This window comes from Acipenser ruthenus, unplaced genomic scaffold, assembly GCF_902713425.1.
Source record: "Acipenser ruthenus unplaced genomic scaffold, fAciRut3.2 maternal haplotype, whole genome shotgun sequence".
NCBI lineage: Eukaryota > Metazoa > Chordata > Actinopteri > Acipenseriformes > Acipenseridae > Acipenser > Acipenser ruthenus.
Window position 1 is genome coordinate 42,030 of NW_026708149.1, and position 17,299 is coordinate 59,328.

The following is a 17,299-nucleotide window of genomic DNA, read 5'->3' on the forward strand; positions in this document are numbered from 1 at the left end:
ATGGGTTTCTTTGTTTGACTGTGGCTGTGAGTGTGTGTCCAGTAGCAACATGAGGGGCTCTCTGTCCCTGACCCGGTGGGAAGGCGTCACGCCCGCTCACATCAACAAGGGGCCCACCATTGCTGCATTGCTATGTGAATCTCTGTGTTTTTTTCTCTTTTATAGCCTGCAGGGATTATATTTTATTTGTGTTCATGTGAAAGTAATAAAGTGGTATTTTATGCCTCATGTGACACGTCTGTCTTTTTATTTCTGCTGCTGCTCTGTTTGTTTTGATCTATTCAGATGGGTTTTCAGGACGTCAGCCACATTATATTGTCTGGCAGATTTCTAGAAGCTTTGGAGTTGGATGCCTCCTGAGAATCACAGCCGAGCATCGCATCGCATCACATCGCATCGCATCACATTGCATCACATCGCATCACATCACATTGCATCGCATCGCATCACCCCCACAGCCAAGAGTCACATCGCATCACCCCCACAGCCGAGAGTCACATCGCATCGCATCACCCCCACAGCCGAGAGTCACATCGCATCACCCCCACAGCCGAGAGTCACATCGCATCGCATCACCCCCACAGCCGAGAATCGCATCGCATCGCATCACATCAGGGTCTCCAGTGTCGTGTAGAAAAGGGGCTGATTTTAATATTGACACTAAAATGCAACATCTGATGAGTTGAGACAAATTAAAAATGCAGAACTGCAGTTTCAGATTTAAGTAACACACACAAGCTACAACGCGCGTGGGTGCCGTGTAGGCAGTGCCAGCGGAGCTCCCTGTCCGTGCAGTACAGGCTTGGTCCTTGGTAAGCACACGGCTCAGGCTGTCTGCAGCAGCAGTAGCAGCAGCGTGTGGATTTCATAAGAACACACACGCCTGAGAGAAGAGCAGCCGTGGGCTGCACGGTTTTAATTGGGTAGCTTTTTTCTGATGTATTAAAATGACAAACTCCATGCTATTCTCTCCATGCTATTCTCTCGCTTGCAGTTTGCGCTGGTTCTACAGCATGACGGTGGGACTTGGTGCAGTGTAAGCTAATGACATGTAAGTTATATTTCTACAGCAAAGTAGGTCGACCGGCACGGTTCTGTAGAAGTAAACGGCATTGAGTATGATTTGCAATACTTGGCACAGGGGGCGGCAGCGGGAGCCTGCTATTCCGTCTGCGCAGGCAGGGGGCGCTGTGAGGATTCGGTACCGTTTCCAGGCAGCGCAGGAGAGAAGGAGGATTGTTTCGTTGCTCTGTCTTTGTTCAGCAGCTTGGAGGCTCTTGCGCGGAGAGAGACGAGCTGACAAACCCGAGCTGGGAGGCTAGATCTCCGAACAGCAAAGCCATCGAGTCCGAGCAGACGAGACTGCACCGCCGAGCGCAGCAAGACGAGGGGGGCGTGCAGCGAGAGCTGCCGGGCTTGTAGCTGTACGCTCACCGGACACGGGGTCTAGGGGCTCCGAGAGGGGACGGGGGACGGAAAAGGGGGTCTCGCTTGAAGGCGCAGACAGGAGGCGGGGTGCAGTGTTGATGCGATAATATTATTTTATAAAATTCCGAAATTCTCCGGAGCGGCTCAGCGGCAGAGTGTATGGGATGGAACCGGGGACGCCTGGAGCCGGTGAGTATGCAGCGTCCTTCCAGCGGTGATACCGTGATAAATACAGCAGGCAGAGTTTGCAATGGGAGCAGAGCAGCGGGTATTGCTCTCAAGGAGAGGAGGAAGAAGGAAGGCTGTAAGGGGAGCTGGGGTGCAGCGGACCCCCCACTCCAGAGCAGAGACGCTGCCCCAAAGTAATGTAATTGATAGCGCTGCACTGTGCTGTTCAATAGAAATGCTAATCGCGCGGGGTCACAGTCCCAGGCCAGCGGGGTGAAGGAGTCGGGAGAGAGGGCGTGGGAAGAGACTGTCCCTAGTGTGGAGGGGACTGGGCTGACGCAGGCTCTGGAGAGGTGGCCGTTGTTGGCGGTATGGAAGTCTGTTTGAGAGCGATAGGATCAGCTGAAGCAAAGCAGCCGGTCCAGCTGGGAGCTGCTGATCAGAAGCAGGAGTGTGTGTGTGGGGAGGGGGGGGTGACTCTCTCTCTCACTCTCTCACTTCTTCTCCCTCTCTCTCTCTCCCTCTCTCTCTCTATCTCGCTCTGTGAAAGTCACAGCCCCCCCAGCCAGCTGCATGGCTAATCGCTGCTGAATCAATGGCTCTGGCGAAGGCTTTGTCTCCCCTGCTCCCCTCTCCCGGCCCCGGCATTTCCATGACAAAGGGGTGGTAATGTGCCTTCTCCATGGAGAGGAGAGGCATATGGGCCCGCTTACCAGGCATTGAGACTCCCAGCCTGGGGAGGGGGGCCAGGGAATGTCTGTGGGGGGGGGGTCCTGTCCTGTCCTGTCCTGTCCTGTCCTGTCCTGTCCTGTCCTGTTCTGTTCAGTCCGGGCTGTGAGGGATGATGTTAAATATACGTGTGTGTGTCTCAGTGCTCTCTCTCCTCTCGCTGTGTGTCTCGGTGCTCTCTCTCCTCTCGCTGTGTGTCTCGGTGCTCTCTCTCCTCTCGCTGTGTGTCTCGGTGCTCTCTCTCCTCTCTCGCTGTGTGTCTCGGTGCTCTCTCTCCTCTCGCTGTGTGTCTCGGTGCTCTCTCTCCTCTCGCTGTGTGTCTCGGTGCTCTCTCTCCTCTCTCACTGTGTGTCTCGGTGCTCTCTCTCCTCTCTCGCTGTGTGTCTCGGTGCTCTCTCTCCTCTCTTGCTGTGTGTCTCGGTGCTCTCTCTCCTCTCTCGCTGTGTGTCTCGGTGCTCTCTCTCCTCTCTCGCTGTGTGTCTCGGTGCTCTCTCTCCTCTCGCTGTGTGTCTCGGTGCTCTCTCTCCTCTCGCTGTGTGTCTCGGTGCTCTCTCTCCTCTCTCACTGTGTGTCTCGGTGCTCTCTCTCCTCTCACTGTGTGTCTCGGTGCTCTCTCTCCTCTCTCACTGTGTGTCTCGGTGCTCTCTCTCCTCTCTCGCTGTGTGTCTCGGTGCTCTCTCTCCTCTCTCGCTGTGTGTCTCGGTGCTCTCTCTCCTCTCTCGCTGTGTGTCTCGGTGCTCTCTCTCCTCTCTCGCTGTGTGTCTCGGTGCTCTCTCTCCTCTCTCGCTGTGTGTCTCGGTGCTCTCTCTCCTCTCTCGCTGTGTGTCTCGGTGCTCTCTCTCCTCTCTCGCTGTGTGTCTCGGTGCTCTCTCTCCTCTCGCTGTGTGTCTCGGTGCTCTCTCTCCTCTCGCTGTGTGTCTCGGTGCTCTCTCTCCTCTCTCGCTGTGTGTCTCGGTGCTCTCTCTCCTCTCTCGCTGTGTGTCTCGGTGCTCTCTCTCCTCTCTCGCTGTGTGTCTCGGTGCTCTCTCTCCTCTCTCACTGTGTGTCTCGGTGCTCTCTCTCCTCTCTCGCTGTGTGTCTCGGTGCTCTCTCTCCTCTCTCGCTGTGTGTCTCGGTGCTCTCTCTCCTCTCTCGCTGTGTGTCTCGGTGCTCTCTCTCCTCTCTCGCTGTGTGTCTCGGTGTTCTCTCTCCTCTCTCGCTGTGTGTCTCGGTGCTCTCTCTCCTCTCTCGCTGTGTGTCTCGGTGCTCTCTCTCCTCTCTCACTGTGTGTCTCGGTGCTCTCTCTCCTCTCTCACTGTGTGTCTCGGTGCTCTCTCTCCTCTCTCACTGTGTGTCTCGGTGTTCTCTCTCCTCTCTCACTGTGTGTCTCGGTGCTCTCTCTCCTCTCGCTGTGTGTCTCGGTGCTCTCTCTCCTCTCTCACTGTGTGTCTCGGTGCTCTCTCTCCTCTCTCACTGTGTGTCTCGGTGTTCTCTCTCCTCTCTCACTGTGTGTCTCGGTGCTCTCTCTCCTCTCGCTGTGTGTCTCGGTGCTCTCTCTCCTCTCTCACTGTGTGTCTCGGTGCTCTCTCTCCTCTCTCGCTGTGTGTCTCGGTGCTCTCTCTCCTCTCTCGCTGTGTGTCTCGGTGCTCTCTCTCCTCTCTCGCTGTGTGTCTCGGTGCTCTCTCTCCTCTCTCGCTGTGTGTCTCGGTGCTCTCTCTCCTCTCTCGCTGTGTGTCTCGGTGCTCTCTCTCCTCTCTCGCTGTGTGTCTCGGTGCTCTCTCTCCTCTCGCTGTGTGTCTCGGTGCTCTCTCTCCTCTCTCACTGTGTGTCTCGGTGCTCTCTCTCCTCTCGCTGTGTGTCTCGGTGCTCTCTCTCCTCTCGCTGTGTGTCTCGGTGCTCTCTCTCCTCTCTCGCTGTGTGTCTCGGTGCTCTCTCTCCTCTCTCGCTGTGTGTCTCGGTGCTCTCTCTCCTCTCTCGCTGTGTGTCTCGGTGCTCTCTCTCCTCTCTCGCTGTGTGTCTCGGTGTTCTCTCTCCTCTCTCGCTGTGTGTCTCGGTGCTCTCTCTCCTCTCGCTGTGTGTCTCGGTGCTCTCTCTCCTCTCTCACTGTGTGTCTCGGTGCTCTCTCTCCTCTCTCGCTGTGTGTCTCGGTGCTCTCTCTCCTCTCTCGCTGTGTGTCTCGGTGCTCTCTCTCCTCTCTCGCTGTGTGTCTCGGTGCTCTCTCTCCTCTCTCGCTGTGTGTCTCGGTGCTCTCTCTCCTCTCTCGCTGTGTGTCTCGGTGCTCTCTCTCCTCTCTCGCTGTGTGTCTCGGTGTTCTCTCTCCTCTCTCGCTGTGTGTCTCGGTGCTCTCTCTCCTCTCGCTGTGTGTCTCGGTGCTCTCTCTCCTCTCTCACTGTGTGTCTCGGTGCTCTCTCTCCTCTCTCGCTGTGTGTCTCGGTGTTCTCTCTCCTCTCTCGCTGTGTGTCTCGGTGCTCTCTCTCCTCTCTCGCTGTGTGTCTCGGTGCTCTCTCTCCTCTCTCGCTGTGTGTCTCGGTGCTCTCTCTCCTCTCTCGCTGTGTGTCTCGGTGTTCTCTCTCCTCTCTCACTGTGTGTCTCGGTGCTCTCTCTCCTCTCTCGCTGTGTGTCTCGGTGCTCTCTCCTCTCGCTGTGTGTCTCGGTGCTCTCTCCTCTCGCTGTGTGTCTCGGTGCTCTCTCTCCTCTCTCGCTGTGTGTCTCGGTGCTCTCTCTCCTCTCTCGCTGTGTGTCTCGGTGCTCTCTCTCCTCTCGCTGTGTGTCTCGGTGCTCTCTCTCCTCTCGCTGTGTGTCTCGGTGCTCTCTCTCCTCTCTCACTGTGTGTCTCGGTGCTCTCTCTCCTCTCGCTGTGTGTCTCGGTGCTCTCTCTCCTCTCTCGCTGTGTGTCTCGGTGCTCTCTCTCCTCTCTCGCTGTGTGTCTCGGTGCTCTCTCTCCTCTCTCGCTGTGTGTCTCGGTGCTCTCTCTCCTCTCTCGCTGTGTGTCTCGGTGCTCTCTCTCCTCTCTCGCTGTGTGTCTCGGTGCTCTCTCTCCTCTCTCGCTGTGTGTCTCGGTGCTCTCTCTCCTCTCTCGCTGTGTGTCTCGGTGCTCTCTCTCCTCTCTCGCTGTGTGTCTCGGTGCTCTCTCTCCTCTCTCGCTGTGTGTCTCGGTGCTCTCTCTCCTCTCTCGCTGTGTGTCTCGGTGCTCTCTCTCCTCTCTCGCTGTGTGTCTCGGTGCTCTCTCCTCTCTCGCTGTGTGTCTCGGTGCTCTCTCTCCTCTCTCGCTGTGTGTCTCGGTGCTCTCTCTCCTCTCTCGCTGTGTGTCTCGGTGCTCTCTCTCCTCTCGCTGTGTGTCTCGGTGCTCTCTCTCCTCTCTCGCTGTGTGTCTCGGTGCTCTCTCTCCTCTCTCGCTGTGTGTCTCGGTGCTCTCTCTCCTCTCTCGCTGTGTGTCTCGGTGCTCTCTCTCCTCTCTCGCTGTGTGTCTCGGTGCTCTCTCTCCTCTCTCGCTGTGTGTCTCGGTGCTCTCTCTCCTCTCTCGCTGTGTGTCTCGGTGCTCTCTCTCCTCTCTCGCTGTGTGTCTCGGTGCTCTCTCTCCTCTCGCTGTGTGTCTCGGTGCTCTCTCTCCTCTCTCACTGTGTGTCTCGGTGCTCTCTCTCCTCTCTCGCTGTGTGTCTCAGTGCTCTCTCTCCTCTCGCTGTGTGTCTCGGTGCTCTCTCTCCTCTCTCACTGTGTGTCTCGGTGCTCTCTCTCCTCTCTCGCTGTGTGTCTCGGTGCTCTCTCTCCTCTCGCTGTGTGTCTCGGTGCTCTCTCTCCTCTCTCGCTGTGTGTCTCGGTGCTCTCTCTCCTCTCTCGCTGTGTGTCTCGGTGCTCTCCTCTCTCACTGTGTGTCTCGGTGCTCTCTCTCCTCTCTCGCTGTGTGTCTCAGTGCTCTCTCTCCTCTCGCTGTGTGTCTCGGTGCTCTCTCTCCTCTCTCACTGTGTGTCTCGGTGCTCTCTCTCACCCCGCAGGGCTGGCAGGTCCCTTCCTGCCCCAGCAGCTGCAGCAGGTGTTTCAGGCTCCTCGCCGGCCGGGGCTCGGCTCCATCGGGAAGCCCATCAGGCTGCTGGCAAACTACTTCCAGGTGGAGATCCCCAAGATGGACGTGCACCACTACGAGGTGGACATCAAGCCAGAGAAGTGTCCCCGGCGCGTCAACAGGTAACCGGACCAGCGTGACTCTATCTATCTATCTGTTCATCTATCTGTCTACCCATCCATCCATCTATCTATCTCTCTATCTTTCTATCTCTCTCTCTCTGTCGCCCCCTGCAGGGAGGTGGTGGAGTACATGGTGCAGCATCTATCTGTCTCTCTATCTCTCTGTCGCCCCCTGCAGGGAGGTGGTGGAGTACATGGTGCAGCATTTCAAACCCCAGATCTTCGGCGAGAGGAAGCCGGTCTACGATGGAAAGAGGAACATCTACACAGTGACAGCGCTGCCCATCGGCAACGAGCAGGTAGAGGGACTGGAGACTGAGTGTGTGCGTGCGTGCGTGCGTGTGTCAGTGTGTCAGTGTGCGTGTGTTAGTGTGTGTGCGTGTGTCAGTGTGTGTGTGCGTGCGTGTGTGCTGTGTCAGTGAGTGTGTGTGTGCGTGCGTGCGTGCGTCAGTGTGTGCGTCAGTGTGTGTGCGTGAGTGCGTGCGTGTGTCTGTGTGTGCGTGCGTGCGTGCGTCAGTGTGTGTGCGTGCGTGCGTGCGTGCGTGCGTGTGTCAGTGTGTGTGCGTGCGTGCGTGCATCAGTGTGTGTGCGTGCGTGCGTGCGTGCGTGCGTCAGTGTGTGGGTCTCACGCTGCTCTCTGGCAGGTGGATTTCGAGGTGACGATCCCTGGTGAAGGGAAGGACCGGATATTCAAGGTGTCGATAAAGTGGGTGGCGATGGTGAGCTGGCGGCTGCTGCACGACGCCCTGGTCAGTGGCCGGGTCCCAGTCCCGCTGGACTCTGTGCAGGCGCTGGACGTGGCCATGCGGCACCTCTCCTCCATGAGGTAGGTGAGGTTCTGAGGTCCCGATGAGGTTCTGAGGTCCGGGTGAGGTTCTGAGGTCCATGGTTCTTGTTTTAATGCCTCTCCCCCTCGCAGGTACACTCCAGTGGGGCGCTCCTTCTTCTCCCCTCCCGAGGGGTACTATCACCCGCTGGGCGGGGGCAGGGAGGTGTGGTTTGGGTTCCACCAGTCCGTGCGGCCCGCCATGTGGAATATGATGCTGAACATCGACGGTAAGCTAGAATTAATAGAAACACAGAACCTGACACTGAGCTAGCCCTGCACAGCTAGAACGAGAGGAACACCTTATTAACATCAAACTCCTGGCTCCTGATCAGCTCAATATTAATAATAATAATAGACTTCACTGAGGGGAGCTCTGAACCCCAGGACTGGGTGCAGCAGCAGCAGGGCTAGTGTGAGTTTGTAACCCTGCTCAAACTCCTGGCTCCTGATCATCTCAATTTTAATAATAATAATAGACCACTGAGGGGAGCTCTGAACCCCAGGACTGGGTGCAGCAGCAGCAGCAGCAGGGCTAGTGTGTGTGTGTGTGTGTGACTGTGTGAGTGAGTGTGTGTGTGAGTGTGTGTGTGTTAGGGTTAGGGTTATATGAATAACTCGAATCTCAGTTCATGAAGTTCTCTCTCTTTCAGTGTCGGCCACTGCGTTTTACAAAGCCCAGCCTGTGATTGAGTTCATGTGTGAGGTGCTGGATATCCGCAACATCGCCGAGCAGCCCCGATCCCTCAGCGATTCTCAGAGGGTGCGACTCACAAAGGAAATCAAAGGTCTGAGACGCTGCTGGCACTTTCTGCGCTGGTCTTGTCTGGGGCTTGACACGACGGAAACATTTGATTTGATTTATTTTTCCAATTCATGTGGTTTTATGTATTTATGTATTTATTTATTTATGTTCTTATTTTCAAGATAATAAAGTATTGTTTGTATAGTGCAGGCAATTTTATTTCAATGTGTTATTTCTAAATTCAACACTAGGGGGCTGTAAGGAGCTGGTCTCTCTTGAATTTGCACCACGGCAGAAGATATACTTTATCTCATAACAGTGAAACCTCAGTGTTGTAGCTCCCGCCCCCCGCAGTGTCCCCCCCCCCAGCACTGACCCCCCCCTCCGCAGTGTCCCCCCCAGCACTGACCCTCCCCCAGCACTGACCCCCCCCCCGCAGTGTCCTCCCCCAGCACTGACCCCCCCCCAGCACTGACCCCCCCCCGCATTGTCTGTCCCAGCACTGACACCCCCCCCCCGCATTGTCTGTCCCAGCACTGACCCCCCCGCAGTGTCCCCCCAGCACTGACACCCCCCCCGCATTGTCTGTCCCAGCACTGACCCCCCCCGCAGTGTCCCCCCAGCACTGACACCCCCCCCCGCATTGTCTGTCCCAGCACTGACCCCCCCCGCAGTGTCCCCCCAGCACTGCCCCCCCCCGCAGTGTCCCCCCCAGCACTGACCCCCCCCCGCAGTGTCCCCCCAGCACTGACCCCCCCCCGCAGTGTCCTCCCCCAGCACTGCCTCCCCCCCCCACACTGACCCCCCCTCTCTGTCCGCAGGCCTGAAGGTGGAGGTGACTCACTGTGGGCAGATGAAGAGGAAATACCGAGTGTGCAACGTGACCCGTCGGCCCGCCAGCCACCAGACGTGAGTGCGCTCTGTACCTGCTGCAAATCCTCACCTGAACAGCAAGACTCTGTCGTGAAGAGTGTGCTTGTGTGAACGCTGCAGTGTCTCCAACTCTCCCCTTATCACTGTTCTCCCCTCAGGTTCCCTTTGCAGCTGGAGAACGGCCAGGCAATGGAGTGCACGGTGGCTCAGTACTTCAAACAGAAGTACAGCCTGCAGCTCAAGTACCCGCACCTGCCCTGCCTGCAGGTGGGCCAGGAGCAGAAGCACACCTACCTGCCCCTGGAGGTAAGACAGACAGACAGGTCATTGCGTAGCCCTGAAGGGAAGCAGCCCGGGCCGAGGAGGGGAACTGATTCTCTTGTACCCTGCAGGTGTGTAACATCGTAGCGGGGCAGCGCTGTATCAAGAAACTGACGGATAATCAGACTTCCACCATGATCAAAGCGACCGCGCGCTCAGCACCCGACAGGCAGGAGGAGATCAGCAGGCTGGTGAGTGTTTTTCTTCCAGTATTCAATGTCCTGGAATTGTCAAGAGCTCCAGTGGGGGAGGGGGGGGGGAGCTGGTTGGGACTGGGGGGGCTGGGGCTGGCTGGGACTCGGGGAGGTTGGTTGGGACTCGGTGGTTGGGACTGGGGGTGGACTGCGTCTCCCTGGTGCTGGTGCTGGTGCTGCTCTGGCAGGTAATCTGGGTGCTTTGCTCCCCTCTGCTTCTAGATGAAAAATGGCAGCTACAATCTGGACCCGTACATCCAGGAGTTCGGGATCAAGGTGAAGGATGACATGGTGGAGGTGACGGGCAGAGTGCTGCCAGCACCCATCCTGCAGTACGGAGGCAGGGTAAGAGAAGAGGAGGAGGGGAGGGGAAAAGAGGAGGAGGAGGAGGAGGAGGAGGGAGGAGGAGGAGGAGGAGGAGGAGGGTAAGAGAAGAGAGGAGAAGAGAAGAGGAGGAGGAGGAGGAGGAGGAGGGGAGGGGAAGAGAAGAGAAGAGAAGAGAAGAGAAGAGAGGAGGGGAGGGGAGGGAGGGTAAGAGAAGAGGAGGAGGGGAGGGGAAAAGAGGAGGAGGAGGAGGGAGGAGGAGGAGGAGGAGGGGAGGGTAAGAGAAGAGAAGAGAGGAGAGGAGAGGAGGGGAAAAGAGGAGGAAGAGGGGAGGGTAAGAGAAGAGAGGAGAAGAGGAGGAGGAGGAGGGGAGGGGAAGAGAAGAGAAGAGAAGAGAGGAGAAGAGGAGGAGGAGGAGGAGGAGGGGAAGAGAAGAGAAGATAGGAGAGGAGGGGAAAAGAGGAGGAAGAGGGGAGGGAGGGTAAGAGAAGAGGCGGAGGGGAGGGGAAAAGAGGAGGAGGAGGGGGAGGGGAAGAGAAGAGAGGAGGAGGAGGAGGGGAGGGAGGGTAGGTAAGAGAGGAGAAGAGAGGAGGGGTGGGAGGGTAAGAGGAGAGGAGGGGAGGAGGGGTGGGAGGGTAAGAGGAGAGGAGGGGAGGGAGGGGAGGAGGGGTGGGAGGGTAGGAGAGGAGGGGAGGGAGGGTAAGAGAGGAGAGGAGAGGAGGGGTGGGAGGATGCTGATACTCACACTCAGGATCACCTTGAAGTATTTATCAGCAGGTATTAAATAAATCCATTCATTAATGTGTTGGTTTCAAAACAAGAAACGCTGTCCTTCCCTCACCATTACAACCAATCCATGGCAATTCTCTTCCGCGTTGAGTAGGTTTTAAAAGCGACTCTCACCCGGGTCGCTGACATTTCTACCCAGACTGTAAACTGGCAATGGTTTCTGATGAGCTGCACCCGTTCCCTCTGCCTTCAGAACCGAGCCGTCGCCACCCCCAACCAGGGCGTGTGGGACATGCGGGGGAAGCAGTTCTACAATGGCATCGAGATCAAGGTGTGGGCCATCGCCTGCTTCGCTCCGCAGAAACAGTGTCGCGAGGAGGTGCTCAAGTAAGAGGGGGCACGAGGGGTCTGGGGGGCTCCAGAGAAGCACGTCATATAGCACCAGAGCACACTACAAACGTTATCACTGAGCCAGTCGGAGTTCAACTGGGATCGCTTTTGGAATCTCTGATAGGTTGTGTGGGTGTTGCACATGACAAGCAAGCCTTCTGTTTCTCTCCTCCTCTCCTCCCTCCAGGGGCTTCACTGACCAGCTGCGCAAGATCTCCAAGGACGCGGGGATGCCTATCCAGGGCCAGCCCTGCTTCTGTAAATACGCGCAGGGTGCTGACAGCGTGGAGCCCATGTTCCGCCACCTGAAAAACACCTATTCAGGGCTGCAGCTCATCATAGTCATCCTGCCCGGGAAAACGCCCGTCTACGGTAAGCCTGGGGCCCCGAGGTGCTGCCTCGCTGCCTCCGCTCCCACCCCCTCTCACTCTCGCTCTCTGTGTCCCCTCAGCGGAGGTGAAGCGTGTGGGAGACACTCTCCTGGGAATGGCCACTCAGTGCGTTCAGGTGAAGAATGTGGTGAAGACCTCCCCCCAGACCCTCTCCAACCTCTGCCTGAAAATCAACGCCAAGCTGGGGGGCATTAACAACATCCTGGTCCCGCACCAGCGGTGAGCGTGGCGTGTTGATAATAATCTCACCCAGTCTAGGGTTTAATGCAAGCCCCTGACCCCTCCCTCTGGTACCTGACCCCTCCCTCTGGTACCTGACCCCCTCCCCTCGGTCCCTGACCCCTCCCCTCAGTTCCTGACCCCTCCCCTCGGTCCCTGACCCCTCCCCTCAGTTCCTGACCCCTCCCCTCAGTTCCTGACCCCTCCCCTGGTGCCTGACCCCTCCCCTCAGTTCCTGACCCCTCCCCTCTCGTTGCAGCTCTGCAGTGTTCCAGCAGCCTGTGATCTTCCTGGGCGCTGATGTCACGCACCCCCCTGCAGGCGACGGCAAGAAGCCCTCGATTACTGCGGTGAGAGAACGGAGCGCTGCCTGGACCTGACGGGACTCCCCCACATTACATCAGCCATGGGAATAACACTCCCAGCGCACAGCAGTGTGATCCCTTCATGCTTTCACTAGAAGTTTAGTAAGACACACCTGAGCTTGTTACCTGGGCACACTCTGGCTAATGAAGCTGGCAGCAGCTTGTGCGGTGTTGTGTCCCGTGCATTGTGTGCTGCGTGTGAAAGGCTGCCCAGCTGTGCTGTGTGAGTGCAGGAGCAGCTTCAGGACGCCTCCCTCACTCTCGGGTGACTCACCGTCCCCGGCCCCCTGGTGGTGACTCAGTGACGTCGGCCTCTGCTTCCTCATACACTTGCACTGCCAGTATCTCACGCTGCCCCAGGCACTCGCTGAGTCACTGCCCAGCACTAGCAGCCGTGACGACAGCCTGACTCACAGCGAGGGCAGCTTCCTGGAGAACAGGCTGCGATTGTTCAGTGGGGACCGTGCCAGGGGAGCAACTGCACATCGAGGGAGGGGAGAGCATGGATGCTGTGCGTGTGCGTGTGTGTGTGTGTTTGGATGGGTGGTGAAGGGGTAGTGAAGGAGTCTTGTCTCTGCAGGTGGATGGGTGGGTGGTGAAGGGGTAGTGAAGGAGTCTTGTCTCTGCAGGTGGATGGGTGGCTGGTGAAGGGGTAGTGAAGGAGTCTTGTCTCTGCAGGTGGATGGGTGGGTGGTGAAGGGGTAGTGAAGGAGTCTGGTCTCTGCAGGTGGATGGGTGGGTGGTGAAGGGGTAGTGAAGGAGTCTTGTCTCTGCAGGTGGATGGGTGGGTGGTGAAGGGGTAGTGAAGGAGTCTTGTCTCTGCAGGTGGATGGGTGGCTGGTGAAGGGGTAGTGAAGGAGTCTTGTCTCTGCAGGTGGATGGGTGGGTGGTGAAGGAGTCTGGTCTCTGCAGGTGGATGGGTGGGTGGTGAAGGGGTAGTGAAGGAGTCTGGTCTCTGCAGGTGGATGGGTGGGTGGTGAAGGGGTAGTGAAGGAGTCTGGTCTCTGCAGGTGGATGGGTGGGTGGTGAAGGGGTAGTGAAGGAGTCTGGTCTCTGCAGGTGGATGGGTGGGTGGTGAAGGGGTAGTGAAGGAGTCTGGTCTCTGCAGGTGGATGGGTGGGTGGTGAAGGGGTAGTGAAGGAGTCTAGTCTCTGCAGTTGGAAGGGTGTCTGGTGAAGGGGTAGTGAAGGAGTCTTGTCTCTGCAGGTGGATGGGTGGCTGGTGAAGGGGTAGTGAAGGAGTCTTGTCTCTGCAGGTGGTGGGGAGCATGGACGCTCACCCCAGCCGATACTGTGCCACGGTGAGAGTACAGCGCCCCCGGCAGGAGATCATCCAGGACCTGGCCTCCATGGTGCGGGAGCTGCTCATCCAGTTCTACAAGTCGACCCGCTACAAGCCCACCAGGATCATCTTCTACAGAGACGGGGTGCCGGAGGGGCAGCTCCCACAGGTACAGCAACACACCTGGAACTTCGTTTGGTCCAAAGAAGTAATTCAGGGTACAGATGGATGAAAGCCCTGTGGGATGGGATGGGAAGGGTATGGGAACCAGTTTGAATTGCTGTGACCCCTGTGCTCTCTCTCCCTCTCCCCCTCCCTCTCTCCCTCTTCCTCTCCCTCTCCTCCCTCCCTCTCCCTCTCTCTCTCTCTCTCTCTCTCTCTCTCAGATCCTGCACTATGAGCTGCTTGCTATCAGAGATGCCTGCATCAAGCTGGAGGAGGAGTACCAGCCTGGCATCACCTACATCGTGGTGCAGAAGCGCCACCACACCCGGCTCTTCTGTGCCGACCGGAGCGAGAGGGTAAAGCATCTGCACCTCGCTTCTCATTGAGCTCCAGTCTGCCCGGGACAGAGCCGCTCAGCTACGTTCTGCTCCTCTTTTCAGATTGGGAAAAGTGGGAATATACCAGCGGGAACGACAGTGGACACCAGCATCACACACCCGTTTGAGTTTGACTTCTACCTGTGCAGCCATGCAGGGATACAGGTGAGCAGCGTGACTTGTACCTGTGCGGCCATGCAGGGATACAGGTGAGCAGCGTGACTTGTACCTGTGCGGCCATGCAGGGATACAGGTGAGCAGAGTGACTTGTACCTGTGCGGCCATGCAGGGATACAGGTGAGCAGCGTGACTTGTACCTGTGCGGCCATGCAGGGATACAGGTGAGCAGAGTGACTTGTACCTGTGCGGCCATGCAGGGATACAGGTGAGCAGCGTGACTTGTACCTGTGCAGCCATGCAGGGATACAGGTGAGTAGAGTGACTTGTACCTGTGCAGCCATGCAGGGATACAGGTGAGCAGCGTGACTTGTACCTGTGCAGCCATGCAGGGATACAGGTGAGCAGCGTGACTTGTACCTGTGCGGCCATGCAGGGATACAGGTGAGCAGCGTGACTTGTACCTGTGCAGCCATGCAGGGATACAGGTGAGCAGCGTGACTTGTACCTGTGCAGCCATGCAGGGATGCAGGTGAGCAGCGTGACTTGTACCTGTGCGGCCATGCAGGGATACAGGTGAGCAGCGTGACTTGTACCTGTGCGGCCATGCAGGGATACAGGTGAGCAGCGTGACTTGTACCTGTGCGGCCATGCAGGGATACAGGTGAGCAGCGTGACTTGTACCTGTGCGGCCATGCAGGGATACAGGTGAGCAGAGTGACTTGTACCTGTGCGGCCATGCAGGGATACAGGTGAGCAGCGTGACTTGTACCTGTGCGGCCATGCAGGGATACAGGTGTGCAGCGTGACTTGTACCTGTGCGGCCATGCAGGGATACAGGTGAGCAGAGTGACTTGTACCTGTGCGGCCATGCAGGGATACAGGTGAGCAGCGTGACTTGTACCTGTGCGGCCATGCAGGGATACAGGTGAGCAGAGTGACTTGTACCTGTGCGGCCATGCAGGGATACAGGTGAGCAGCGTGACTTGTACCTGTGCGGCCATGCAGGGATACAGGTGAGCAGCGTGACTTGTACCTGTGCGGCCATGCAGGGATACAGGTGAGCAGAGTGACTTGTACCTGTGCGGCCATGCAGGGATACAGGTGAGCAGAGTGACTTGTACCTGTGCGGCCATGCAGGGATACAGGTGAGCAGAGTGACTTGTACCTGTGCGGCCATGCAGGGATACAGGTGAGCAGCGTGACTTGTACCTGTGCAGCCATGCAGGGATACAGGTGAGCAGCGTGACTTGTACCTGTGCGGCCTTGCAGGGATACAGGTGAGCAGCGTGACTTGTACCTGTGCGGCCATGCAGGGATACAGGTGAGCAGCGTGACTTGTACCTGTGCGGCCATGCAGGGATACAGGTGAGCAGAGTGACTTGTACCTGTGCAGCCATGCAGGGATACAGGTGAGCAGCGTGACTTGTACCTGTGCGGCCATGCAGGGATACAGGTGAGCAGCGTGACTTGTACCTGTGCAGCCATGCAGGGATACAGGTGAGCAGAGTGACTTGTACCTGTGCGGCCATGCAGGGATACAGGTGAGCAGCGCCCCGCCTCTCTGTTTAGCCAAACCTCCCTCTGAGTTTCTTCTCCTCTCTCAGGGCACCAGCCGCCCCTCTCACTACCACGTGTTGTGGGATGACAACTGCTTCACTGCGGACGAGCTGCAGCTCCTCACCTACCAGCTGTGCCACACGTACGTGCGCTGCACCCGCTCCGTCTCCATCCCCGCGCCCGCTTACTACGCGAGGCTGGTGGCGTTCCGAGCGCGGTACCACCTGGTGGACAAGGACCACGACAGGTGAGAGCCGGGCCGTGTCTGACCCGAAGTCATAACTGACCACCAGCCGCTCCCTCCTGCTCTGTATGAAGCGGGGGGGCGAGGGGGGGGGGCTGTTCATTCACAACTAAAAGCCTCTACCTGTACATGTAATCGTGGCTGGGATAAGAATCTGTGTTCTGTGATTCAGGGGTACATGAGGAACCCCAGTTTACCCTGTAGTGACTGGAGGAATGCTCGGAGCGCACTGTTCTGTGATTCAGGGGTACATGAGGAACCCCAGTTTACCCTGTAGTGACTGGAGGAATGCTCGGAGCGCACTGTTCTGTGATTCAGGGGTACATGAGGAACCCCAGTTTACCCTGTAGTGACTGGAGGAATGCTCGGAGCGCACTGTTCTGTGATTCAGGGGTACATGAGGAACCCCAGTTTACCCTGTAGTGACTGGAGGAATGCTCGGAGCGCACTGTTCTGTGATTCAGGGGTACATGAGGAACCCCAGTTTACCCTGTAGTGACTGTAGGAATGCTCGGAGCGCATTGTTCTGTGATTCAGGGGTACATGAGGAACCCCCGTTTACCCTGTAGTGACTGGAGGAATGCTCGGAGCGCACTGTTCTGTGATTCAGGGGTACATGAGGAACCCCAGTTTACCCTGTAGTGACTGGAGGAATGCTCGGAGCGCACTGTTCTGTGATTCAGGGGTACATGAGGAACCCCAGTGTACCCTGTAGTGACTGGAGGAATGCTCGGAGCACACTGTTCTGTGATTCAGGGGTACATGAGGAACCCCAGTTTACCCTGTAGTGACTGGAGGAATGCTCGGAGCGCACTGTTCTGTGATTCAGGGGTACATGAGGAACCCCAGTTTACCCTGTAGTGACTGGAGGAATGCTCGGAGCAGACTGACTCTTTGTTTTCTCTCACAGTGGGGAAGGCAGCCACATCTCAGGGCAGAGTAACGTCCGAGACCCCCAGGCTCTAGCCAAGGCAGTGCAGGTGCACCAGGACACGCTGCGGACCATGTACTTCGCCTGAACGGAGCCCCTTCCCTCACACAGAGCCCCAGAGGCCTGTCCCTGTCCCTCCACAGCCAGGGGGCTGCCTCTGTACAGACAGCAAGGATCCAGGGAGCGGGATCGTCTTCCAAGAGAACAAGCAAAACCTTTTCATCATTCAGCTACTTCTGTTGTTTTATATTTCCACACGAGTCTGTATGCAATATTGAAGAAAGGAGTCCTTGACTGTCGACGCACGCACACACACACATACACAATGACACACGCACACACACACACTGACACACACACACACACACACACACACACACACTGACACACACACACACACAGGGTCTCGACCACAGACTGCGTTCTCTTCTCTGGTGAGCTTCGGGAACATTTTAACGCAGCACTTTCCTTTAGATGTAGCTGTTAAGTGTTGTTGTTGATATTTTATTGTAGCTCTGGTGTGAGGCCCAAGAGCGTGTAGGGTAGAAGTAGCCTCCGGAGGGGGGAGGGAGGAGGGAGGGAGGGAGGGAGGGAGGGGAGTGAGGAGTGAGGGGAGTGAGGAGGGAGGGAGGGGGGGAGGGAGGGGAGTGAGGAGGGAGGAGTGCAGATTTGGATCGGGTAGATTTGCAGAGTGCCTTACTGTAGTGTCGCAGTCCACTGCCTTGCTGGTTATTGAGGACCGGGAGTCTCTTCCAGGGAG

General features: G+C 57.3%; 1 protein-coding gene across 3 annotated transcripts; it reads left to right on the forward strand.

The window, feature by feature from the left end:
* The first annotated feature begins 1,181 nt into the window (after window positions 1–1,181).
* LOC117968115 (protein argonaute-1) lies at window positions 1,182–17,107 on the forward strand. 3 transcript variants are annotated; one of them, XM_059020039.1, is made up of 19 exons: window positions 1,182–1,617; window positions 6,297–6,486; window positions 6,601–6,785; window positions 7,131–7,312; window positions 7,406–7,542; window positions 7,966–8,100; window positions 8,879–8,966; window positions 9,089–9,236; window positions 9,323–9,442; window positions 9,668–9,790; window positions 10,752–10,885; window positions 11,076–11,260; window positions 11,340–11,499; window positions 11,759–11,849; window positions 13,120–13,314; window positions 13,532–13,666; window positions 13,751–13,852; window positions 15,412–15,611; window positions 16,519–17,107. In XM_059020039.1, exons 1-19 carry the CDS (start codon window positions 1,588–1,590, stop codon window positions 16,625–16,627), a joined length of 2,649 nt encoding a protein of 882 aa, XP_058876022.1. In that variant the 5' UTR covers window positions 1,182–1,587; the 3' UTR covers window positions 16,628–17,107. The 3 variants fall into 3 exon arrangements, with proteins under 3 accessions (XP_058876022.1, XP_058876023.1, XP_058876024.1); XM_059020040.1 differs by having other exon boundaries at window positions 1,183–1,617; window positions 6,665–6,785; XM_059020041.1 differs by lacking the exon at window positions 15,412–15,611 and having other exon boundaries at window positions 1,183–1,617.
* Window positions 17,108–17,299: the final 192 nt, after the last annotated feature.